This window comes from Tinamus guttatus, unplaced genomic scaffold (genome assembly GCF_059628265.1).
Source record: "Tinamus guttatus ecotype Peru unplaced genomic scaffold, ASM5962826v1 Tinamus_guttatus_pri_ptg000213l, whole genome shotgun sequence".
NCBI classification, from domain to species: domain Eukaryota; kingdom Metazoa; phylum Chordata; class Aves; order Tinamiformes; family Tinamidae; genus Tinamus; species Tinamus guttatus.
The window spans coordinates 11,513,309-11,531,938 of NW_028288747.1; the positions used below are offsets into that span (position 1 = coordinate 11,513,309).

At 39.6% G+C, this 18,630-nt stretch overlaps 1 protein-coding gene across 6 annotated transcripts in view; it reads left to right on the forward strand.

Moving 5' to 3' along the window:
• Positions 1-360: 360 nt before the first annotated feature.
• ATP8A1 (ATPase phospholipid transporting 8A1) overlaps positions 361-18,630 on the forward strand; it is an 87,275-nt gene continuing 69,005 nt past the window's right edge. For 2 of the 6 annotated variants that reach the window (XM_088524753.1, XM_088524755.1), the window contains exons 1-7: positions 361-434; positions 9,089-9,203; positions 10,570-10,669; positions 12,052-12,150; positions 13,752-13,797; positions 17,138-17,178; positions 18,050-18,123. In XM_088524753.1, coding sequence (XP_088380879.1) covers positions 386-434; positions 9,089-9,203; positions 10,570-10,669; positions 12,052-12,150; positions 13,752-13,797; positions 17,138-17,178; positions 18,050-18,123 — 524 coding nt within the window. In that variant the 5' untranslated portion in view covers positions 361-385. Of the gene's footprint in view, positions 435-9,088; positions 9,204-10,569; positions 10,670-11,949; positions 12,151-13,751; positions 13,798-17,137; positions 17,179-18,049; positions 18,124-18,630 lie in introns of those variants that run through there. The other 4 variants (XM_088524752.1, XM_088524754.1, XM_088524756.1 and 1 more) reach the window with 2 other exon arrangements.

An 18,630-nucleotide genomic window follows, 5' to 3' on the forward strand; every position in this document is an offset into this window, starting at 1 on the left:
CCCCCCGGCGCTGGCGGAGGCCCAGGCCGGCCCGTTCCATTCGGGCCTCGCCGCGGGGGGGGACGGCAAAACCCGCAAACCCGCCCGTGCTTGTCCCACGGCGGCGCCGCGCCTGCCTCGGCTCCTGCCGCCGCGGAGGGTGCGCGGCCCGCGGGGGCGGCGCTGGCGCTGGCGGAGGGGCCGCGGAGGCGGCGGGCGGGAGGAGGGCGGCGGGAGTTGGTAGGTTCCGGGGGGAGGCGGCCGGGCGGGCGCTGTCAGCGAGCGGCGGCGGCAGGCGCAGCCGCGGCGGGAGCTGCCGCCTGGGGCTGCCCGGCGCGCCCGCCCGCGCATCGCCCCGCGCATCGCCCCGCTCCGCGCGGCAGGTGCAGCCGCCATCCCCGCCGCGATGCCGCCCGTGCAGAAGGCGGTCTCGGAGATCCGCTCCCGCGCAGAGGGTAAGTGCCGGCCCCGCGGCGCCTCCCTCGCCGCCGGCCGGCGGTTGCGGGAGCGGCGGGCGCGCTCGTTCCGCGCCGGCGGCCGCGTTGCGGCGCGGGGAGGCGGCTCCGCGCCCCGCCGCGGGGCCCCAGGCGCCTCCCCGCGCCCCGTCCCTGCGCGCTCGCACCGTCCTTCCCTCAGACGCGAGGTCGGGAAGCGCCGGTGCCGAACGCAGCGGGTCTGCGCAGCCTGCGGTTCCGCCGCCGCTCCGGGTAGCGGCATTGAGAATGGCCCCAGCGCATCAGACGGGTTTTTATTTCTTTGCTCGTCCTAAAGTTTTGGTGCTAAATCAAGCCACTTCGGCTCGTAGAAAGACCATCGCGCGGCTCCCTTTGGCCGTTTAGGGGAGCAGGAATCTGTTCCCTGCGTCTTTTCTCCTCCTGCTGCCAAACAAAGGCCTGCGCGAGCGGGAGAGCCGGAGCGTGGGAGCAGGAGGCACCCAGGGCTGCCCCGCTCCTCCACGAGAACGGCTTCCTCGGAGCCAGCTTCACCGCTTTTCCCCGGCCGGGGTTAGCAGACCAAGCCCGGAGCAGAGCAGCCTTCCTGCAAGGACGATAGCGTCGCTTTCAGAGCGCTCTCACGACACAAGTAGTCGTCGCGGTGCACCCATGTCATGATGTCTAAGCCATGACACGGGCTCGTTAGCTGTCCAGATCTGTAGTGCTTAATTCCACTTCTCTTCCAAGAATCCTTTCCAAATTGGCTGCTGAATACACACAAATTGGGAAAATTGATGCTGTCTTTGAAATCATGGGAGCTTTGTTTGAATAGTGTCAAGGCATGGATGGCTTTAACTGAATATATTTTGAAGAAACCTTTCAAACTATTTCTTTAGGACTAAAAAAGGCTATGAAACTTCTCTTAAGAAGTTTTCTTTTGGAAAATTATGTGATGATTTTTGCTTATGGCAATAAAGTTACTACCACTTACTATGCCTGTCAAAATCATTTAAAAGCTGCTGCTGTTCTTTTACTCACAGATTAATGTGAAGTTTGCTGGTTCATTTTTTTATATCATTTTCACTAACAGTGAAATTCATGTCTGTGTGTCTTCCTTTCTATTCTTTTTGAAATAAATTGCTTCCAAATTTACTTTCCTTGGCCTGCGTGCTTGAAGTTTGCAAGCAGTTCTTTCTAAGCAGGTGTTACTATATTAAAGATAATAAGTAAAACTCCGAGTTCTGCGGCGTGGTTCTCATCCCTGGTGTTGCGAAGGGGACGCTGACGCCCCGGCTGGGTCCGTGCCAGGTCTCTTGGATGAGCACTGTGCATCTTGGATGAGCACTGTGAGTGATGATAGGGCTGCCTTGAGACCGCTACCGAGTCCTAGCTAGAGCACAGCAGCGGCAGCGCCTGTTATTGGCGGCCTCACGGCCCGTCCTTTGCAGGTCATGGGTAATACTGTAATCACAGCAGCTTTCGTAAGCGCTGGGGTAGCCTGGACCATCCCTTACGGCAGCCTAAGACTTGTGGGGACAGTGGATCCGTGTCATCCTCTGGGAGGGTGACCTGGGGGCCAGCAGGACTTGCCAAGGCTCTTCCAGCCTTCCAGTGGTGACCCGGCTTTTCTCCGGGTGTGAGCGGAGGGAACTATTTTTGGTGGAAGAAATTTGAGGTGCCACGGGGCTGTCTGCCAATAGCTGTAGCTGATAAATAGTTCTTCGTATTAGTAAATGTCGATGTAACAACTAGGTGAAACTGAGCTTGTGCTACGTGAGATGATTTTCATGGTAAAAGATAAGTATTTTCAAAGTTTTTATATTAATCAAATTGTTCTTCAGCAGAATGCTTTTTTTTTTTAATGTGTTTGCTTAGATATTTTTTGATGGACTACAGGACTGCGTAGCATAGTCTTCTCAAAATTCCCAGAAGCTGTCTCCATTTCTTTTCTTGCCTTTTTCCTCTCCCTCACATATAACTTACTTCCATTATTCATTTTTGAACAGATTTAAAGATTTCCGGTACCAAGTCTCAGTTATCTATAGACTTGGAGTGACACTATGCCTTTTGGGCTTTCCGTCAACAATTTCCAGATGCTGGGTTTTGCTAACAAAGAGGTTTAAGTGAAAAACAAAACATCATGTAGAGTCATTCTGGTTTATGCAACAGGTTTGTAAACAAATGTTTCGGTTGCAGCATTACTATTCCTGTCTGAAATGCAATAATCAGCATTTTGTTCCTACCAGATATGAGCGATTAAAAATATTGCTAAATAGTACTTTACAATATATTATAATCTTAGATAAGATCTAAAAGACAGAGACAGAACTTTTAAAATTAAATTAAACAGTGGAATGATGCTTTTCTGATACCATCATGTCAGCAAACAGGCAGTGAGTTAGATGGACACCGGTTTAACATTCACAGCAGTAATAATTTTGTATTTTTGGAAAAGAAATTAGGGTGATTTTTCATTTAAAATTTTTACTTCTTCACAGTATTTCTTCATAATCACACTTTTAAATAGCTGTGCTTTGCTATGAACTGGGCATTTGTTGTGAGTCTTTTTTTTTTTTTTCCTTTCCTGTTTCCTGCCTTTCTGTCTACTGGGTTGCATATTTCAGATTTGTTTATGTATACACACACGCACACATATATGTATTTTCTCTTTCTCTCTTAACATGCCGAATGGTTGGGTCAACGTTCATCTGTTGTCATGGAACCTGCTACTTGATTACAGAAGGGCAGCCAGCTCATTTTAATTCTTATGGTGTGTTGAATGATTTCAATCCCCCTTCAGAAATGATCGCTACTTTCACTAAGAACTGATTTGGTGAAATTTTCATTCCATCCTTAAATATGGTGGGTTTTTGTACTTGCAGGCAATATTTTTATGACAACCCTCTGCTTATTTTATTAGTAGGCTGGATTTGTGTGTACAAAATGTTTTGATGCCAATGGATCCTTATTATTCTGGAGGGAGAAACGTAGCACTTAATAGCTTTCTTTTTCCAAAGCGGTGAGCTTGTATGTAGACCTGCTGCACTGAAATATCTTTTAAATTAGTCAGCAGTTGAGTGCTGTCTTAATAATACCTTAATTATAACTGTGGTGTATTTATTTAAGATTTTATAGGAATGTAGCCCTTAAAGTCAGTGTGTCATGGGCAATTAGACTCACATTAACAAGTATGGTTTGATTTGAAAGCAAATAGTCAAAATGATGTGTTGCTCAACCACGAGACTTCCCATACGGAGCCGGAGTGTCTCGTGCTCCCCGAGCTCCAGAACAGCAGGTATCGTAACACTGGGGCAAATCTGCTGGCCCCATTTCTATCCCCTGCAGTGCAGATTGCATTGCAATTGAATGTATAACCCACATAATGTGCAGTAGCATCTTTTTTATTGTTGAAAAGCATATTCATTTGTGACCACTACTTCAGCTACTTGGGAAACTTTCTTTTTTCTTTTTTTTTCTTTTTTAACATGCCGTTATCTGGGGCCATTTGAGTACAGGCAAGGTGATGTCAGGTTTTTGATTCACGTAATATGCAAGTAAATTGATCTGGAGATTTTCTTGCAGGTCATCTTTGAAAGGATGGGTATGATTAAATAAAGCCTGTGATGACTAAATCTGTTTGTGCTAGAGGAGTGTGGGTGAGACATGGCAGAAATTTGGAATGCTTCAGATTAGTTTTCTAAAGATGCAGACTACAAACAGACCCTGCGGGGCGGCTAGATAATTTTTAGTTGCAATTGTACAGAATGCATCATGTGAGAAAACACCCATTCGTGCTCGCAGCGGTAGCTGTGTTGTGAAAAGAGAATGCAGAGCCCTATAGCTTGACAATTATTGGAAAAATTCATGTAGAAAACATCCTGTCCAGGCTTTTAAAAAAGAAACAGAAGCAGCAACGCCCGTGTTGTAGGGTAGGCCTGCCCAGCATGCGGGTCGGGGTGGTGTGGTGTCCCTGGGGACGTCTGGTGTGCGAGAGCCCGGAACCGGTGCCTGAGCTCGGCTGGCCTGAAGCCGTGCAGCAAGGGGAGCTGTTGGACCTCACGCAGTTGTGAAAATCGGCTGCTGCCAGGCAAGAAACGTGCCCGGTGCTGGCTAGACATCCATTAGCTAATGGTGCGACTGCAGAGCTGCGGGGCAGCTCCGAGACACGCGCGCGGAGCCCTGGTGGAGTTCCTCTGCTGGCAGTGCGAGTGCAGTGTAAAGGTATTGCTGCAAACTGGGTATGTGGCTATTCTAAAGAAATGACGTTGGAGAAGGGTAGGACGCAGAAGCTCTATAATTAAATACTAAACTAGATTTACATCACTTTTTTACATTCTTTTCAATAATCCTATGTGAAAGCAATTTCAAAGAGCACATTTTGTGTCTTTAGTGCTTAGAAGACAATCTAGGCATTTAAATTAAGTATATGTTCATTTTAGTGTAATATTTATGACTTAGGTAATGTTAATGTCTATACTTTTAAATACTTATGTATACGCATATACATACCCACACAAAGAAAGATTGTGTTCCCTTAAGACTCATTTTTTTCTCTCAATCTGTGTAGTCTGGTGAAGATATTGCAATGTTGAGGCAGAGAAGTGGTGGGAATCGTGTAGCCTTTGAAGCTTTCTGGGTAGTGTAGTCCTTCTGGGCTAGGGAGCTGGGTTTGCTGAAGCTGCAGCCTGCCAAGGGCTCCGCACGGGGCTCAGAACTGAACTCCAAGATTCCACTTGGAGTAAAGATGAAGAGAACTCAAGATAAAGGCAGCTGAGGCAGGGCTGGTTTTCTGAAGCTTCTTAACAGCTTTTCACCACCCTTTTGATTAAAGAACAAATAAATTTTGCCCTAATACTGATGTACAAAAATTTCTCTAGTTTCATAGTTATTTAAACTAACAGAGGATGCACAATGTTCACTGCTTACTAATATTTTTCTTCTGTCAGTATGCGAGTAATGGGCAAGTAGATGTCATACGCCCAGAATGAAGATGCTCTTGTGTATGCTGGATTCACATCTGATCATGTATGATCATATGATTGGATGTGCACCTCAGACTTGACCTAAACCCTGGCATTCTTAATCAAAGATGCACATATGTCCAGCGGTGTTAAGGGATGTATATTCGTGGACTAGTCATATCACACATGGCCAGCTACGTGATATAGGAAGGAATCGCCACTCTCAGGAGAAATAACAACAGGAACAGGATGTGGCTGCTTAGTCTGCCGCGGGTTTGCCTGTGGTTCCTTAAATCAAGGAGTATTGAATGGGCATCTGTTCAGGTGCTTCACGTCTTTAGGCTGGCTGCCCTTCCTCTGAAGAGATCTGTACTGAAGCTTTCGTAGAAGTGGTTGAATGTATCTTTTACTGGGAGAATTTGAAGGAAAGAAATAAAGGAATTCCCGTGGTTGGAGTAGATGACCATAGTAGCATGGATTTCCTGCCTGATAGAATCTATGAGTTCTGAATGGCGAATGGCATGAAATTACATGTTTCCACTGATTTTGTGTACTAGATAAACCTTATTCAGTGTGTGTCAACTTGATCTTTCAAGGAATTTTTTGTATGAAATGTGTTCTACATATAATGGGTAAGAGGCTAAAACTACTGTTTTACATCCAGTAAATTAGTGGACTAGACAATGGTTTAAGTTTTCTATAATCTGTGTGTAAGGATTTATAATACATGCTAGAAATTAGTTTTAAGATTTCCCGTGCAGCTTAATTAGCCTTCGAAAGCAAGTGCATCATGATGTGATAATCAGGTGCATCATGACATACTTTTCCCCCTCCTTATTTGACATATAGAGTGAACTGTGTATTTTACAAACAGCTACACACAACACACATACACACGGACGTTTTCTAACTTTTGTGTGGTTGGTTTTTGTCTTCCCCCCAGCCTGAATGATCGTCCTTGTAGCGGGAGAGTGATTGGCAAACATCAGTGAGCAGCCTTTTCAGAGGATGCATTAGTATCCCCTTTTAGAGATGAGAGCCAGGATGCAGATCGCTGCGAGACTTCGCGTGGCTCTCAGAGTAGTAGGTGCTGAGCTCAGCTCTCGGCGTTCTGTGGCCGCAGGTGCTCCGAATGGCTGTAAGTCAAGTGACATTGCTTCAAGCTGAGCACACAGAAAACGAGGAACCTACAAAGGTCACCTCTCTGGGAATAAATGGCTAGGATCATACAGAAAAACTGGTAGCTGAGGAGCTAGTATCCCATTAATCAATGTGTAGTGGGCTTGATTTTCAAGGGTCACCTGCTGCAGGCTCAAGACTGGTCTGTCCCAACAAGCAGGAAATCAAGCATAGGCAGCAGGAGGCCTGTGTAGATGAATAAGATAGACCTGAGTAAACTCAGATATAAAAAAGTAAGGGTAGAGGGGGTGGAAACAGGGACAGGTGACCTAGGAGGAATATAGAGGCACTGCCTGAACTTGCAGGGGTGGGATTTGGAAAGCTAAAAAAATCTGGAGTTGGATAAGTCAAGAGACTTCAAGGGCAATAGGAGGGCCTCCTGCAGATATATCAACAGAAAATGAGAGTCTAGGGAAAATACGGATTCACTGCTGAAGGGGCAAAGGATCTGCTAACAAAGGACATGGAAAACAACAAAGGTACAGTGCTTTCTCCTAGGTCGTCACTTAAGGCCCTCTGTGATGACATGGCTGGCTTCATGGAGAGAAGAGCAGTGAATGTATTTTGCCTTTTGATATTGTCTCTTATAACATTCTCATAGAAAAGCTGATAAAGTGTGGGCTAGACAAGTGGACAGTGAGGTTTTAAGTGGTTATGATCAGCAGCACAAAGCCCAGTTGGGGACAGTAGCCCAGGGGTTGATACGGGGTCTGATCCCGTTTAATGTCACGCTAATAACTGGCGTGTTGGCCAGAGTGCTCTCACGGTAGGTCTGCAGATGATACAAAACCATGAGGAGTGGCTTGTGTGTTGGATCGTTGGTGCTGCTGTGCAGAGGGACCTCCACAGGCTGGAGAAACTGTCAGAAAGGCATTTTGTGAAGTTCTAGAAGGTCCTGCACCCGGGAAGGAGTAACCCGTGCACCGTGACGTGCTGGGGGCCAAACTGCTGGAGAGCAGCTTTGCAGAGGAGGCCCTGGAGGTTCTGATGGACAACAAATTGAGCGGGAATGCCCCCTCGCAGGAAGGAAGGAAGAACACGTGTATCCTGGCTCCTGCAGCGCCGGCTGTTTGAGGACTGTATTCCTTCCTCTCTGCTGCTCGCTCGTAAGTCGTATCTGTGTGCTGGGTCCAGCTCTGGGCTTCCCAGTGCAAGAGAGCCTGGAGCGAGGCGCAGAGGAAGAGTGCAGTTGTGAATGACCTTGAACCACGCGGGAGTTTCTCGTGCAGGTCACTGAACAGCCGAAACTGATAGTAGAAAGCAACTCTGATTAGGGTGCAGTTAGGGAACCAGAGGGTCCTGTACAACCAAAAAGCACATCAGGAGGAAAAGTAGAAAGAGTGTAATTGCCCCAGGTATGGGTAATTTCATTAATCTTCTGTGTTTATTTAGTGTTAATTATAAGTAAATTTTAGTATGCATTTTTCAGTACAGGCAATTTGTGAATATAAACAGAATTATTGAATCATTTTAGTTTAGAATAAAAACTATGTGTGAATGTAGTCATTGTTCAAACATCTTCCAAATGAACTGTTTCACTACCACTGGGATTAATATTTAAGTTTTCGGAGTTTTTATAGGAAACTTAGCCTGCGTATTTATATGTTAGCAAACTATTAATTGTTACATAACTTTAAGCCTGTGTGTTTATCTGTCTATTAAAAGAAGAAAAACTCAAAGAGAAAGAATTTTTTATTTGTATATTAGGCATATATAGCACAGGAAAATAGATTTTTATATATGGATCAGAAGATACAGGTTATGGAACAGTACAAAGGCTCTAAGCAAGCATCCTTTTAAATATTTGACTTTCCTTTGAACTCAGTGATAAGTTAATGCTAATTTTTACTTAGAACTGATCTATTAAATATTTCGTGTACCATATGCCAATTCTGAAGTGTTTGCAGGATAGCCATATTTCTGTTGTGTGTTGCCCAGAATTACTGATATTACTGGTATGTTATTGTCCTTTTTGCTTTTTTTATTTTGTTAGTGCTCACATTTTTCTCTCAGTGTCTGCCATATTAAATATTTACTTATCTCAGTATGTTTCTGGAGGCTTGCAAACTATTAACAAAAGATCATTCAGCAGGGAGAGATGGAAGAGTTTTTTTCTTTTTCTTTTTTTCTGTTTGAGTTTGTGTGCTCAACTTCTAGATCCAAGTACATCAACATACCTGTATTTCATTTCATATTGTCATGAAGCAGGAGAGCTGTTAAGGTGTACTCATGAGTTCAGCAAATTCTACAGTTACTGTTCACCACCGTGGCTTTACCGAGCATCTTGACTGCATACGTTTTATCCACATAACCTGATATCCACAAACATGATTAAAAAGGCTGAGGGATTTTTGTTTTTAAATCAACATGACTTGTTTTTGTGAGCAATACAAATGCACTGGGTTAATATTCACAACAGGTGTTATTCAAATTTTTCCTTTCTTGTCATGAAGTTTTTTTAATCTTGTATATTTCTCTATTTATATTAAGAATCTGAATAGCTGTTTGTATAAAATTCCTGCTGTATTTTTACAGGATATGAGAAGCCAGACGATGTTTCAGAGAAAACTTCTTTAGCTGATCAAGAGGAACTGAGAACTATATTCATCAATCAGCCCCAGTTTACCAAATTCTGCAATAATCATGTCAGGTATTAACTTCAATGTTAGTAGTTATTTAATTTCAGGGTGACTAAGAGAGCAATTCTGCTGCTTTTACAGATCTTACCTTCAAGATTTTTAAGAAAGGAGTGGAGAAGGTCTAGGTAAGAAATTAGAGGGAACTGCAGTCAGAAAAGCGTCCTCTTCACAACTACACCATCAGCATATCCCTAGGTCCCATAGAGTTTGGATTTTTTTCTTGAGCTGTCAGTTCAGTTGATGTTCAGTTCATCTTTGAATGTATTTTTGAGAGCACAAAATGTATTTTACTTGGGCATGGCATTGCTTATGCTTTAGAAAATCTGCCCCTTTTTCAGTTAACCAGCTACAAGGATACTGTTGTTGCTTATGGAACTATTCTTGAATTTCCATTGCGGGCTTTAGCCATTGTCGTGTATTATGTATTTTTCTTCTATTGGATTTTAAGTAATATACTGAATACTCATGAGTATGGCGTATTTAGATCTGGTAATGACCTTCAGTTAAGCTATTAAAATTAAGTGAATAGCAAAGATACCCCTATTCTACCTAGATGTGTTTTATGAAAATATCTTTTATACATGCAGATATTTTACATGCTGTAAGAATAAAATCATTTTCCATAAACTGGAGATACTTTATAATATTTTTTGTTTGTATACCCAACTATTACCCTGACTGTACCCTTAGCATTCTGAAAATGCTAAGCTAACTGCACAATATAATAATTCCTTGTTTGAATTGCCCATTTTATGCTACATTAAAGGGAATGCTATTAACTCTAAAAAGAGGTTAACCTATTCTTGTTAGCATCTGCCTGTCAGTTTTGAGCATTAGTATTGTTTTAGGATGATAAATGGTGGCAGTCTGTTCTTAAACAAATATAATACTGACATAGAGCCAGGAGTCTGCCTGTTTTGTGTGTGTGGTTTAGCTAGGGTTATCGCAGTAAGGATAAACTGTTTTCTACTCTTCCAGCCTAGCAAAGTTACAAGGAATATCAAGTGAATTATCAGTTAGAAGAAAACCAAACTTTCATTTCAGTGATGGGTACAGTTTTTCATATCTTACTAACATTTTGTAATTTTTAATTATTGCTTATATGCTGTATTTAAAGTCAGTTGATCTGTTTGGTAGAATTTTTAACCTTGAGGATGCATTGAATCAGACAAATTCATGGCCACCTTTTTTGGTGCAAAGTGGTGTCTGTAAAAATCTTTAAACTACTGTTTTAGGCAAAGTTAGTCTGGCAGCTAGACTAGATCTCAGTGAAGGCTCTGGTTTATTTCTTAGCTTGTATAACTGAGAAGGAAAGGATATAGTTGAGGAGTTTCCAGTACTATGCTAAGGGTTCATGTTTTTGTCTTTCTTTCTCAGCACTGCAAAGTACAACATAATAACATTCCTGCCAAGATTCCTTTATTCCCAATTCAGAAGAGCTGCTAATGCATTTTTTCTTTTTATTGCGTTACTTCAGGTAAGATCAACAATAAAATATTAGTGTGTAAAGATATTTATGCAGCAGACGGTGATGCTGCCTTTCAGCAGATACTGAAATTGATATAGTTGTTCTGAGCTAGATAACCTTGCAAAGGGCAAGGCAAGAATTATTCTTGGGGATACTTGTTTTATGGAAACAAGGGGTTCCTGAACCTACTGCAGGAGGTATTTCCCGTTTGGATGCTAGATATCTGCACTGATTGGAAAGAAAGCATCCTGGCTTTCTTATAGCATCCCCTTGGCTTCATTCAGGAGGAGTTTGTAAAGATCTCTGTGAAGAATTGTCCCTGACCCAAGCTTATTGAGACTTTTTTGAAGTACATGACTCTTTTCAGATATACTAGAATATTTTAATTTCATGATAGTTGGCTGATAAAATTAGGATGGATTGTGCTTTTTGTGTAATACTTTTGTATATGGCTGATGATGAAAAACTGTACTGTGGGAAGGGACAAAGATAATTACCATTGGCTTGTTCTGCATTCCAATAATAGCAATAATTCCAATAGTAGCAATTTTGCAAAAAAGTCATTTTTATGCATATTTTACAATATTTTTGTTGTTGTTGTTGTGGGAATCGTTGTGTTGGGAATTGATGTAAGGGTATAAATAAATAAATAAATGCACTACCCTGTATACATTTTCCTTTTCTCAGTACAGATGTTTCAGACAAGTGAATGTTGATTCCTGTGTAAACGCTCCAGTGCCTTTCCTGGGAAAGGATGAGTGCTTGGAAAAGTTTCTTAGAATGCAACTGTGCAGAGTGCTTGTACTTTCTTTCCTAGGAATCTGTAGACAATATACAGATAATTGTGAATGATGAGGCATTGGTGTTATGTCATACCAGTAACTGTCTCTTCCCAACATTTGCCTGTACACAGGCATTTGCTTGCATGCCTGCACTTACTTATGAAAAATGTATTTCTTCTGATAATCTAGCAGAAAGTGGTTAATTGGGATTTGTTGATTAACAACTAGTACAAAATAAGTGTTATAAATTAAAACTGTGAAGAACTAAAAATGCTTTTGACTTGTGCCTACTCTGATAAAATTTTATAAACTGAAAAAAGCCCCTCTGTATTTCATAAATACATATTTGATTTGAAACAATGAAAAAGAAGGTGAACCTTCTGCAGATACTACAACCTCTGAAAGTTTCTGAAACTTTCTCAAACCTCTAAAATTTCAGAGTGCTATTTAACATGTAGCTTTTCGTTAATGTAGCATCTTCTTTTCATTCTAGCACAATGACCCTCACTTGAAATAATCAGCGCCCTGTACAAGGTCTGCTTCTTGTAATAAAAACACTTTCTTGCTAGGAATGTAAACAAAACTTTTCTCTTTCCTTCTTTTTAACAGCAAATTCCAGATGTATCACCAACAGGTCGTTACACAACATTGGTTCCTCTCTTATTTATTTTAGCTGTAGCTGCAGTCAAAGAGATAATAGAGGATATTGTAAGTATTTAATAGAAATATTTTGTAAATAATGATCACATTTGGATGGATTATACTGCAAATTTATTTTTAATAAATGTGTGTGAAGCCACTCTTGGCTTCTGGATGTTGTTGAAAGCTTCTAAAACTACTGAGGATAAAAATCTTAAGAATTATGCTTATGGTATTATACTTTGAAAGTGCTTATTATATCTAAAAGCGATAATCACTGTTTTACCATGGAGTTAATGTTTGTTATAGCAAGTAATATTTTTTTAATTAACTAATTGTAACAGTTATTAACAAAGTACAAGCATATTGCAGGTAAAATGTGATTTGTAACTAAAAATAGAAGGTTCTACTGACTCCAAAGAGTCCAGTCAAATGCAAAGTGTTGCCAGCTTTCTCATCAAGGGCTCTGATAAAAGAAGATTGGAATTTACTGAATTCATCTCAGGTGGAATCTACTTTAAAACTAAGTAACGTTTTAAAAATTATCTGATGGGATAAGTTGTTTTTTCTTCCTTCCTGAGCAGAGTCCTTTATTCTCACTAATAACATCTGTGAGCTGAATTTAACTTCAACCTCTGAATGATATACTGAAACTTTAACATTTTACAGATTTTTTCCTTTATTTCTATTTTTTTTAGTGTTTCTCATGCTATGGTCATGCCAAAATAGTGTGTAAACAAGACTCATATTTTGCCCACTATAATTTAGCTGCTGGGGGAGCAAGCAGTAGTTCTCCCTAGCAATGACAGGAGCTTCATTTTCTTGACAAGAATCTTCTTAGCACCTCAGGTGCAATCACTGTTAGCGTTTACCACAAACCAGCAGCAGAGTGAGCTTCTGCTCACCTTGCAGTATCCAAGTAGAGTTTCTTTCTTTCATGGAGCAAAGGCAGAGCTTAGAAATGCTGGACTGTAGAATAACCCTGCTCAGGAAGAAAGGGATTTCTTATTGCTAGATATTTTGTTTAAGCTAGTATTTTTTAAAACTTTTTGTAACCAAAATGAGTTTGGTTATGCCTTGAAAATGCCAATTTTTTTTGAACTATTAAAAGTCTTTTAACAGCCATGTGAAAACTCAGAGCTACCATAGCCTTTTTGGTTTTAGGCTGGGGATTTTACTGTTTTGTTTTGTTTTTCCAGAAGTGTGTAGGGCATTTGCGTGAAAGTTGCCCTATGTTAATTCGGTAATCATTACTTGGTTTCTGATCTAAACCTAATGCTTGTTCTGATGCTTGTTTGAAGAATGAAGGATTTTTATTTTATGCATTTTATTTCTAGAATCGCGTTCCAGTTGTTGTAGAGGACAGGGTTATGATACATAAATAATAATATGGTACATAAGTAGAGCACTTCTGTATTTAAAGAAGCTTGACTACAGAGTGATTGCCCACATGGGAGGATATTTTAGTGTTATGCTCTTAGCATGGAACTAGGAGTGATTTTTCCTGATGATTATGACTATGCAAGTAATCTATAGTTCTGTTAAAATGTTTTAAAATCAATCTGCTGAATTCATGAGTGGGAGGAAGTAGTAAATGTATTGTTTATCTTAAATGTGAAAGCTTTTTTGTGTTAACAGGCGTCATTAACCACTATGCATTTTTAATTCAGAAAAGACATAAAGCTGATAATGCAGTGAACAAGAAACAAACTCAAGGTAGGATTTTTTTTAATGTCTCTTAACTGCAGTTTGAGGACTATTGTCGTGGTATTTCGGTTAGGTTCTTTTCTCTCTCTCTCTTCTCTCTCTCTCTTTTTTTTTTTTTTTTTTGCAAATGGTGGTAATGTGACTGAGTATACAGGTAATTGCGCTGAAAACTGCAGTTGTAAATTACTTTAAAATTTTTGAACCTACGCATTTAAAATGATAATTTGAAGCCATTTTGCAATCATAGAACAATATATGATCTACAAAAAATCTGGAAGGTTCCTAAGAAATTTTTAACTCATTTAACACAAGTGATATAACCATGTTATGATGAAAACTCTATGAATTTGTAAGTTCACAAAGCCCATCCACCCCCGTATTTGAAATATTTCAGTTTTGGAAAATGTTGGAACTGGAAGCAAAAAGCCATAAAATTGATTTTTTTTTTTTCTCCCCCACACTGCTGCCAAACAGTGTCTAAAAAATGAATGTGGGTAATGCAGGTGCTACTAGCTAATATGTTCTGTAATGACGAAGACACTTTCAAGGTAGAAAGTTCAAGTTAAATTCCCACTCTGCTGCTTTTGAACTCCTTGTGTTAGCTGTTCTGACGTAACTCTTTCTTGATATGTCTGGTCTGGTTGTTTTAACAGAGAATGACTAAGTTTCCTGTTATTTTGATGTTGACATATTTTAAGCTTTTCACAGAAGCGAATTTTACAGCTAGATGTGGAATCTTGTTTATATAGTAGAAAGCAAAACATATTCTTATGTTTTTAGGGAGCACTCACTGGCTTAAGATGTTGTATAATCAGAATTGCCTAACACTGTTAGCTATTAGAATCTTCCATTATTTCAAACTCTAAATTTTAAAGATATATAAATTGTCCTACATAAGTTGCCCATAAATCTTAAATTAACTAGTTGCTCAATGAGAGATATGGAAGGAATAGGGTAGTGGCACAAGACACCTGATTTTGATGAATATGTTGACTGAAAACACTGGTAGTTTCCTAGTTTCTAATTGCTTACACCATAAAGCATCTGAGCATCCCTTCTAGGTTGGACATTTTTAGCAGATGTTTTAGGTAGTGATAGGAGAGATGTTTAGGAATGTTATGCAGAGAACAGGACTAGAGAAACAGATATTCTCATAGCTATACATAAAAACAAAGAAAAGTTTAATGTAGTTTCTACATTCTTTCATCAGGCATTCCTGTATTTTGAGATGGTGAACAATTTTGATTAACAGAGAATCTTTGAGCAGCTTTTCAAACTTTCATCTGGAGTATACCAAGTTTTGAATTAGTAGAACCCTGTTTTATTTTCTCTCAAACTTTGGTTACCTCTCATGAGATACTTTGGTTACTATTCCTAAAATTCCAGGCATATGAAAAACATTTTTGAGTTGAAATTGTAGTGAGGATGCATCAAATATCGCTAGCACTGAAAGAGAAGATTTTCCTTGATGCTAATGGTGATTCATTAGCAGCACAGCACAGCACAGATCTTAAGTGCACTGTTGTCAAAGCAGTAAGTTAGGGTTAATCAGTGTACTGATTAACAGACAGTGTACTCTGTCTTTTTATATCTATTCAGCAGTTCTTTAGCTCTGAAAAGTAGCCACTTAGTGTGTTATAAATCCAGCTCCACTTTCGGTTCTTTTAAATCTATAAATGAAATAGTATATGCATATACGGATCAGTGTGGATTTCCCTTAATTTCCCTGATCTTAAATGGCCATCATTTAATTCAAGACACAGTAATTAGCTTCCTAAGCTTCCATTACTATGAGTACCTTTTGCAGAAGGTTTTGGTTTACCGAGCTGCATTAGGGGTGGTATTCCTACTCCAGGCTGAATGGGTGGACGCCAGGACACAGTCTCACCCTGTGGCACAGTGAAGCCTACGCTCCTGCAGTGCAGAGTGTCCTCCCAGGCAGCTTCTGTCGGGGAGATGGGCCCTGCCTGTCCACAGCCCTGCTTTTGAAATCTAGTTTTTAGAGAAGAGCCAGCTGAAAAAAGGGGTGATACAGATTTGAAAGCCAAGCTTCCAAAGCTATGACTTTTTACAGGCAAACTGTAACAGTGCTTCTTTTTATTTATTTATTTACTTATTTTATTTAAGAGGTTTGACTGAGTGCCAGTCTATGTTAATTGTGCTAACAGGCTTTTTGGATTAAGCTGAGGATAGGGCACTCCTGAGGCTCTAGGTCTCACAATACATTCTCATGTGTGACTCATCTGCTTGCAAGCTCATTTCAACTAACTCTGCTAGATAAACCCAGCAAATAAAACCAACCTACCGTTTAGTGAGTTAAACTGGCTTGTTCCAGAGTCTAACCATAAACAGCAAGAGTGTGCAGCTCTGTGTGAGGTGAGGACAGAACTGCCCTTGGCAGGAGCGATGCAGAGCTTTGCTTCTGGCTCTGCTTTTAAAGATGCTCCTGGACAACTCTGACAGCTTTGAAACTATAGAACTCCTGTCTTAGTTGTTCTATTAACAGAACAAAAAGAAAAAGTAGTTCGTGGCACAGTTATCAAGTGTCTTGAGTTACTTGGGACAATATTTTTGCTGTCCTCATACTGTGGATCTTTGAGGTATGCAGCAAGTGAGAACTATCCAGGCAGAATGGTGATTTCAGAGTAAAAAAAATAGTAAAAATAAAAACTTTTTTTTTTTTTTTGAATTGTAGCAGCAATACTTAAAATGAAGGTAGTGGAGTGTGCTTGCAATATTCATTACAGGGTCAAGGAAATCCTATAGTAAATGTTATACTGAATGACATGCATTGATTTGGGGGATTGCTAATATATTTATGGAGATTATGTCTCCAGGTGACTGACCTTATCCTGAGTTCCATGATATGCCAATAACAGTAACAACTGAATCATAAACCTGCTGATGGCTTTGTGTGAACCTGTTTTAGGGTGTGATCCTCTTGTCAGTATTTAAACTGAGCAAACATATATTCTTGATGTGCTTTTTTTTTTTTCCCATACTACTTTCCAAATCAAAAGAAACTTTTTTCTTTTAACTGTTTAGAACGTTTTGTTCCTATTATTACATTTTTTTTGGAAGACATATCTTCTGGTATAATACAATGAACATCAGATTTAGTTGATTGTCATATCCTGTAAAATATCATGATTTACTTTGTAATAAATTTCTGCAGTACAAAAAGTTTCATATAAAATACATATTACCAGAGTTAATGGAGACACAGCGTGCTTTTAAGTGCTCTGTAAATATGTTTGTCGGTTTGGCTTTTGTTGACAACTTGAACATATGCCTGTATATTATTTATTTGTACAACAGGAGAATTTTCCTTTCTTTTCTTCTTTTTCAGTATTACGGAATGGTGCATGGGAGATTGTCCACTGGGAAAAGGTGTGTGTGTGTATATGTTTTCTGGGGATTTTTATAACATGATATGATTTTCATACTTTTTTTCTCCAAATAATTGTTATTAATAAGAATGAACTGGTATCATAAGAAATGTATAGTTTGTTGTATTTTTTTTCATGTTTGTTAATACTTGCCTCTTAAAATGTATTTTTAAGTCAAGTCAGTTCTGGTGACATGAATGAGGGAACTACTATTACATAGTGGGTTTCAAGTTCAGTCAAAAATCACCTCAATAATATTATTGATTTAAGATTATTCACGTACAGCAAGATTTTACTTACTTTGAATTCTTTGTAAGCAAGAAACTTCATTCTGGCAAGTAGTTACCTTGTTTATATGCGGATTTGTTTGGCTTAAAGTTTTAGAACTTTAAAGACTCTTAAGTCAACTTTCTGGCTATGAATGCTATATAGTTCATCTAGTCCCTTAGTTCTATTAGTTTCAATACCTGATAACTTTAATCAAATTTGTTCCGCAATGATTTGGAGACAAGATTCAATGGAATTTGGTTTATAAGTTTGGGGAAGCCAACATGAGGGCAATAGTGCATTAAAAAATAACGGTGATCTTCGGGAGATTAATTTCTTTTTTAACTTAGTTTCAGTCTACCAGTAAAATATTTATCTCCATAACTAGAAAAAGCAAAGCAGTGTGTAGGGTAGGTTAAAGGATAGGTTTCCGGAGAACTGCAGTGACCACCTCTGAGTACTAATGCCTGTAGACTTTTAAAAAAGTATTTAAGTTCCTAGCAGTTTTTCTAGCAAATTCAGCAAATTTAATACTTACTCTGCTTAGAACAAAGGGATAGTGTATTTTGTTTGAGACCATTAACCAATTCCCAGTTTTCTTTCAGGTAGATGTTGGAGATATAGTTATAATAAAAGGCAAAGAGTATATACCTGCTGACACTGTACTGCTCTCATCAAGGTAGAGATGCCCACTGATGCTTATAGTGTAGAGGCTGGTTTCTCTACCCTGCATTTATTTATTTATTTATTTAAGTTGTGATTGCTCCAAGGAAATAAGGCATAAACAAAAATGCTGCTTCTCTTAAGTACTTTTTTTTTTGTTAATTTGGGCACTTACAGTTTCAGGCAATATTTTGTTAATGTGTCGATTATAATTTTAAATTTATACTGGCATTCTTTTTATTCCTAAGAAAATTTTAGTTTGTTACTCTTTTATTGGATATGATAAAAAAAAAAAGAAGGTTAAATCTCTGCCTAAATGTTGGGTCTCAACTGCTATATTAACTGAGTTTCTTGACTTTTTGATAGGCACATAAGAAATTGTATATTAAAAACAAATCAAAATATGATATATAACAGGCAACAGATTTTAACAGATCAGTTGCCGATTTTGGTTGTTGAATCAGAAAAAAAAGTCAATGTAAGGTATGAAGCATCAAAATAGCAGTGCCTTTATGAACTGAAC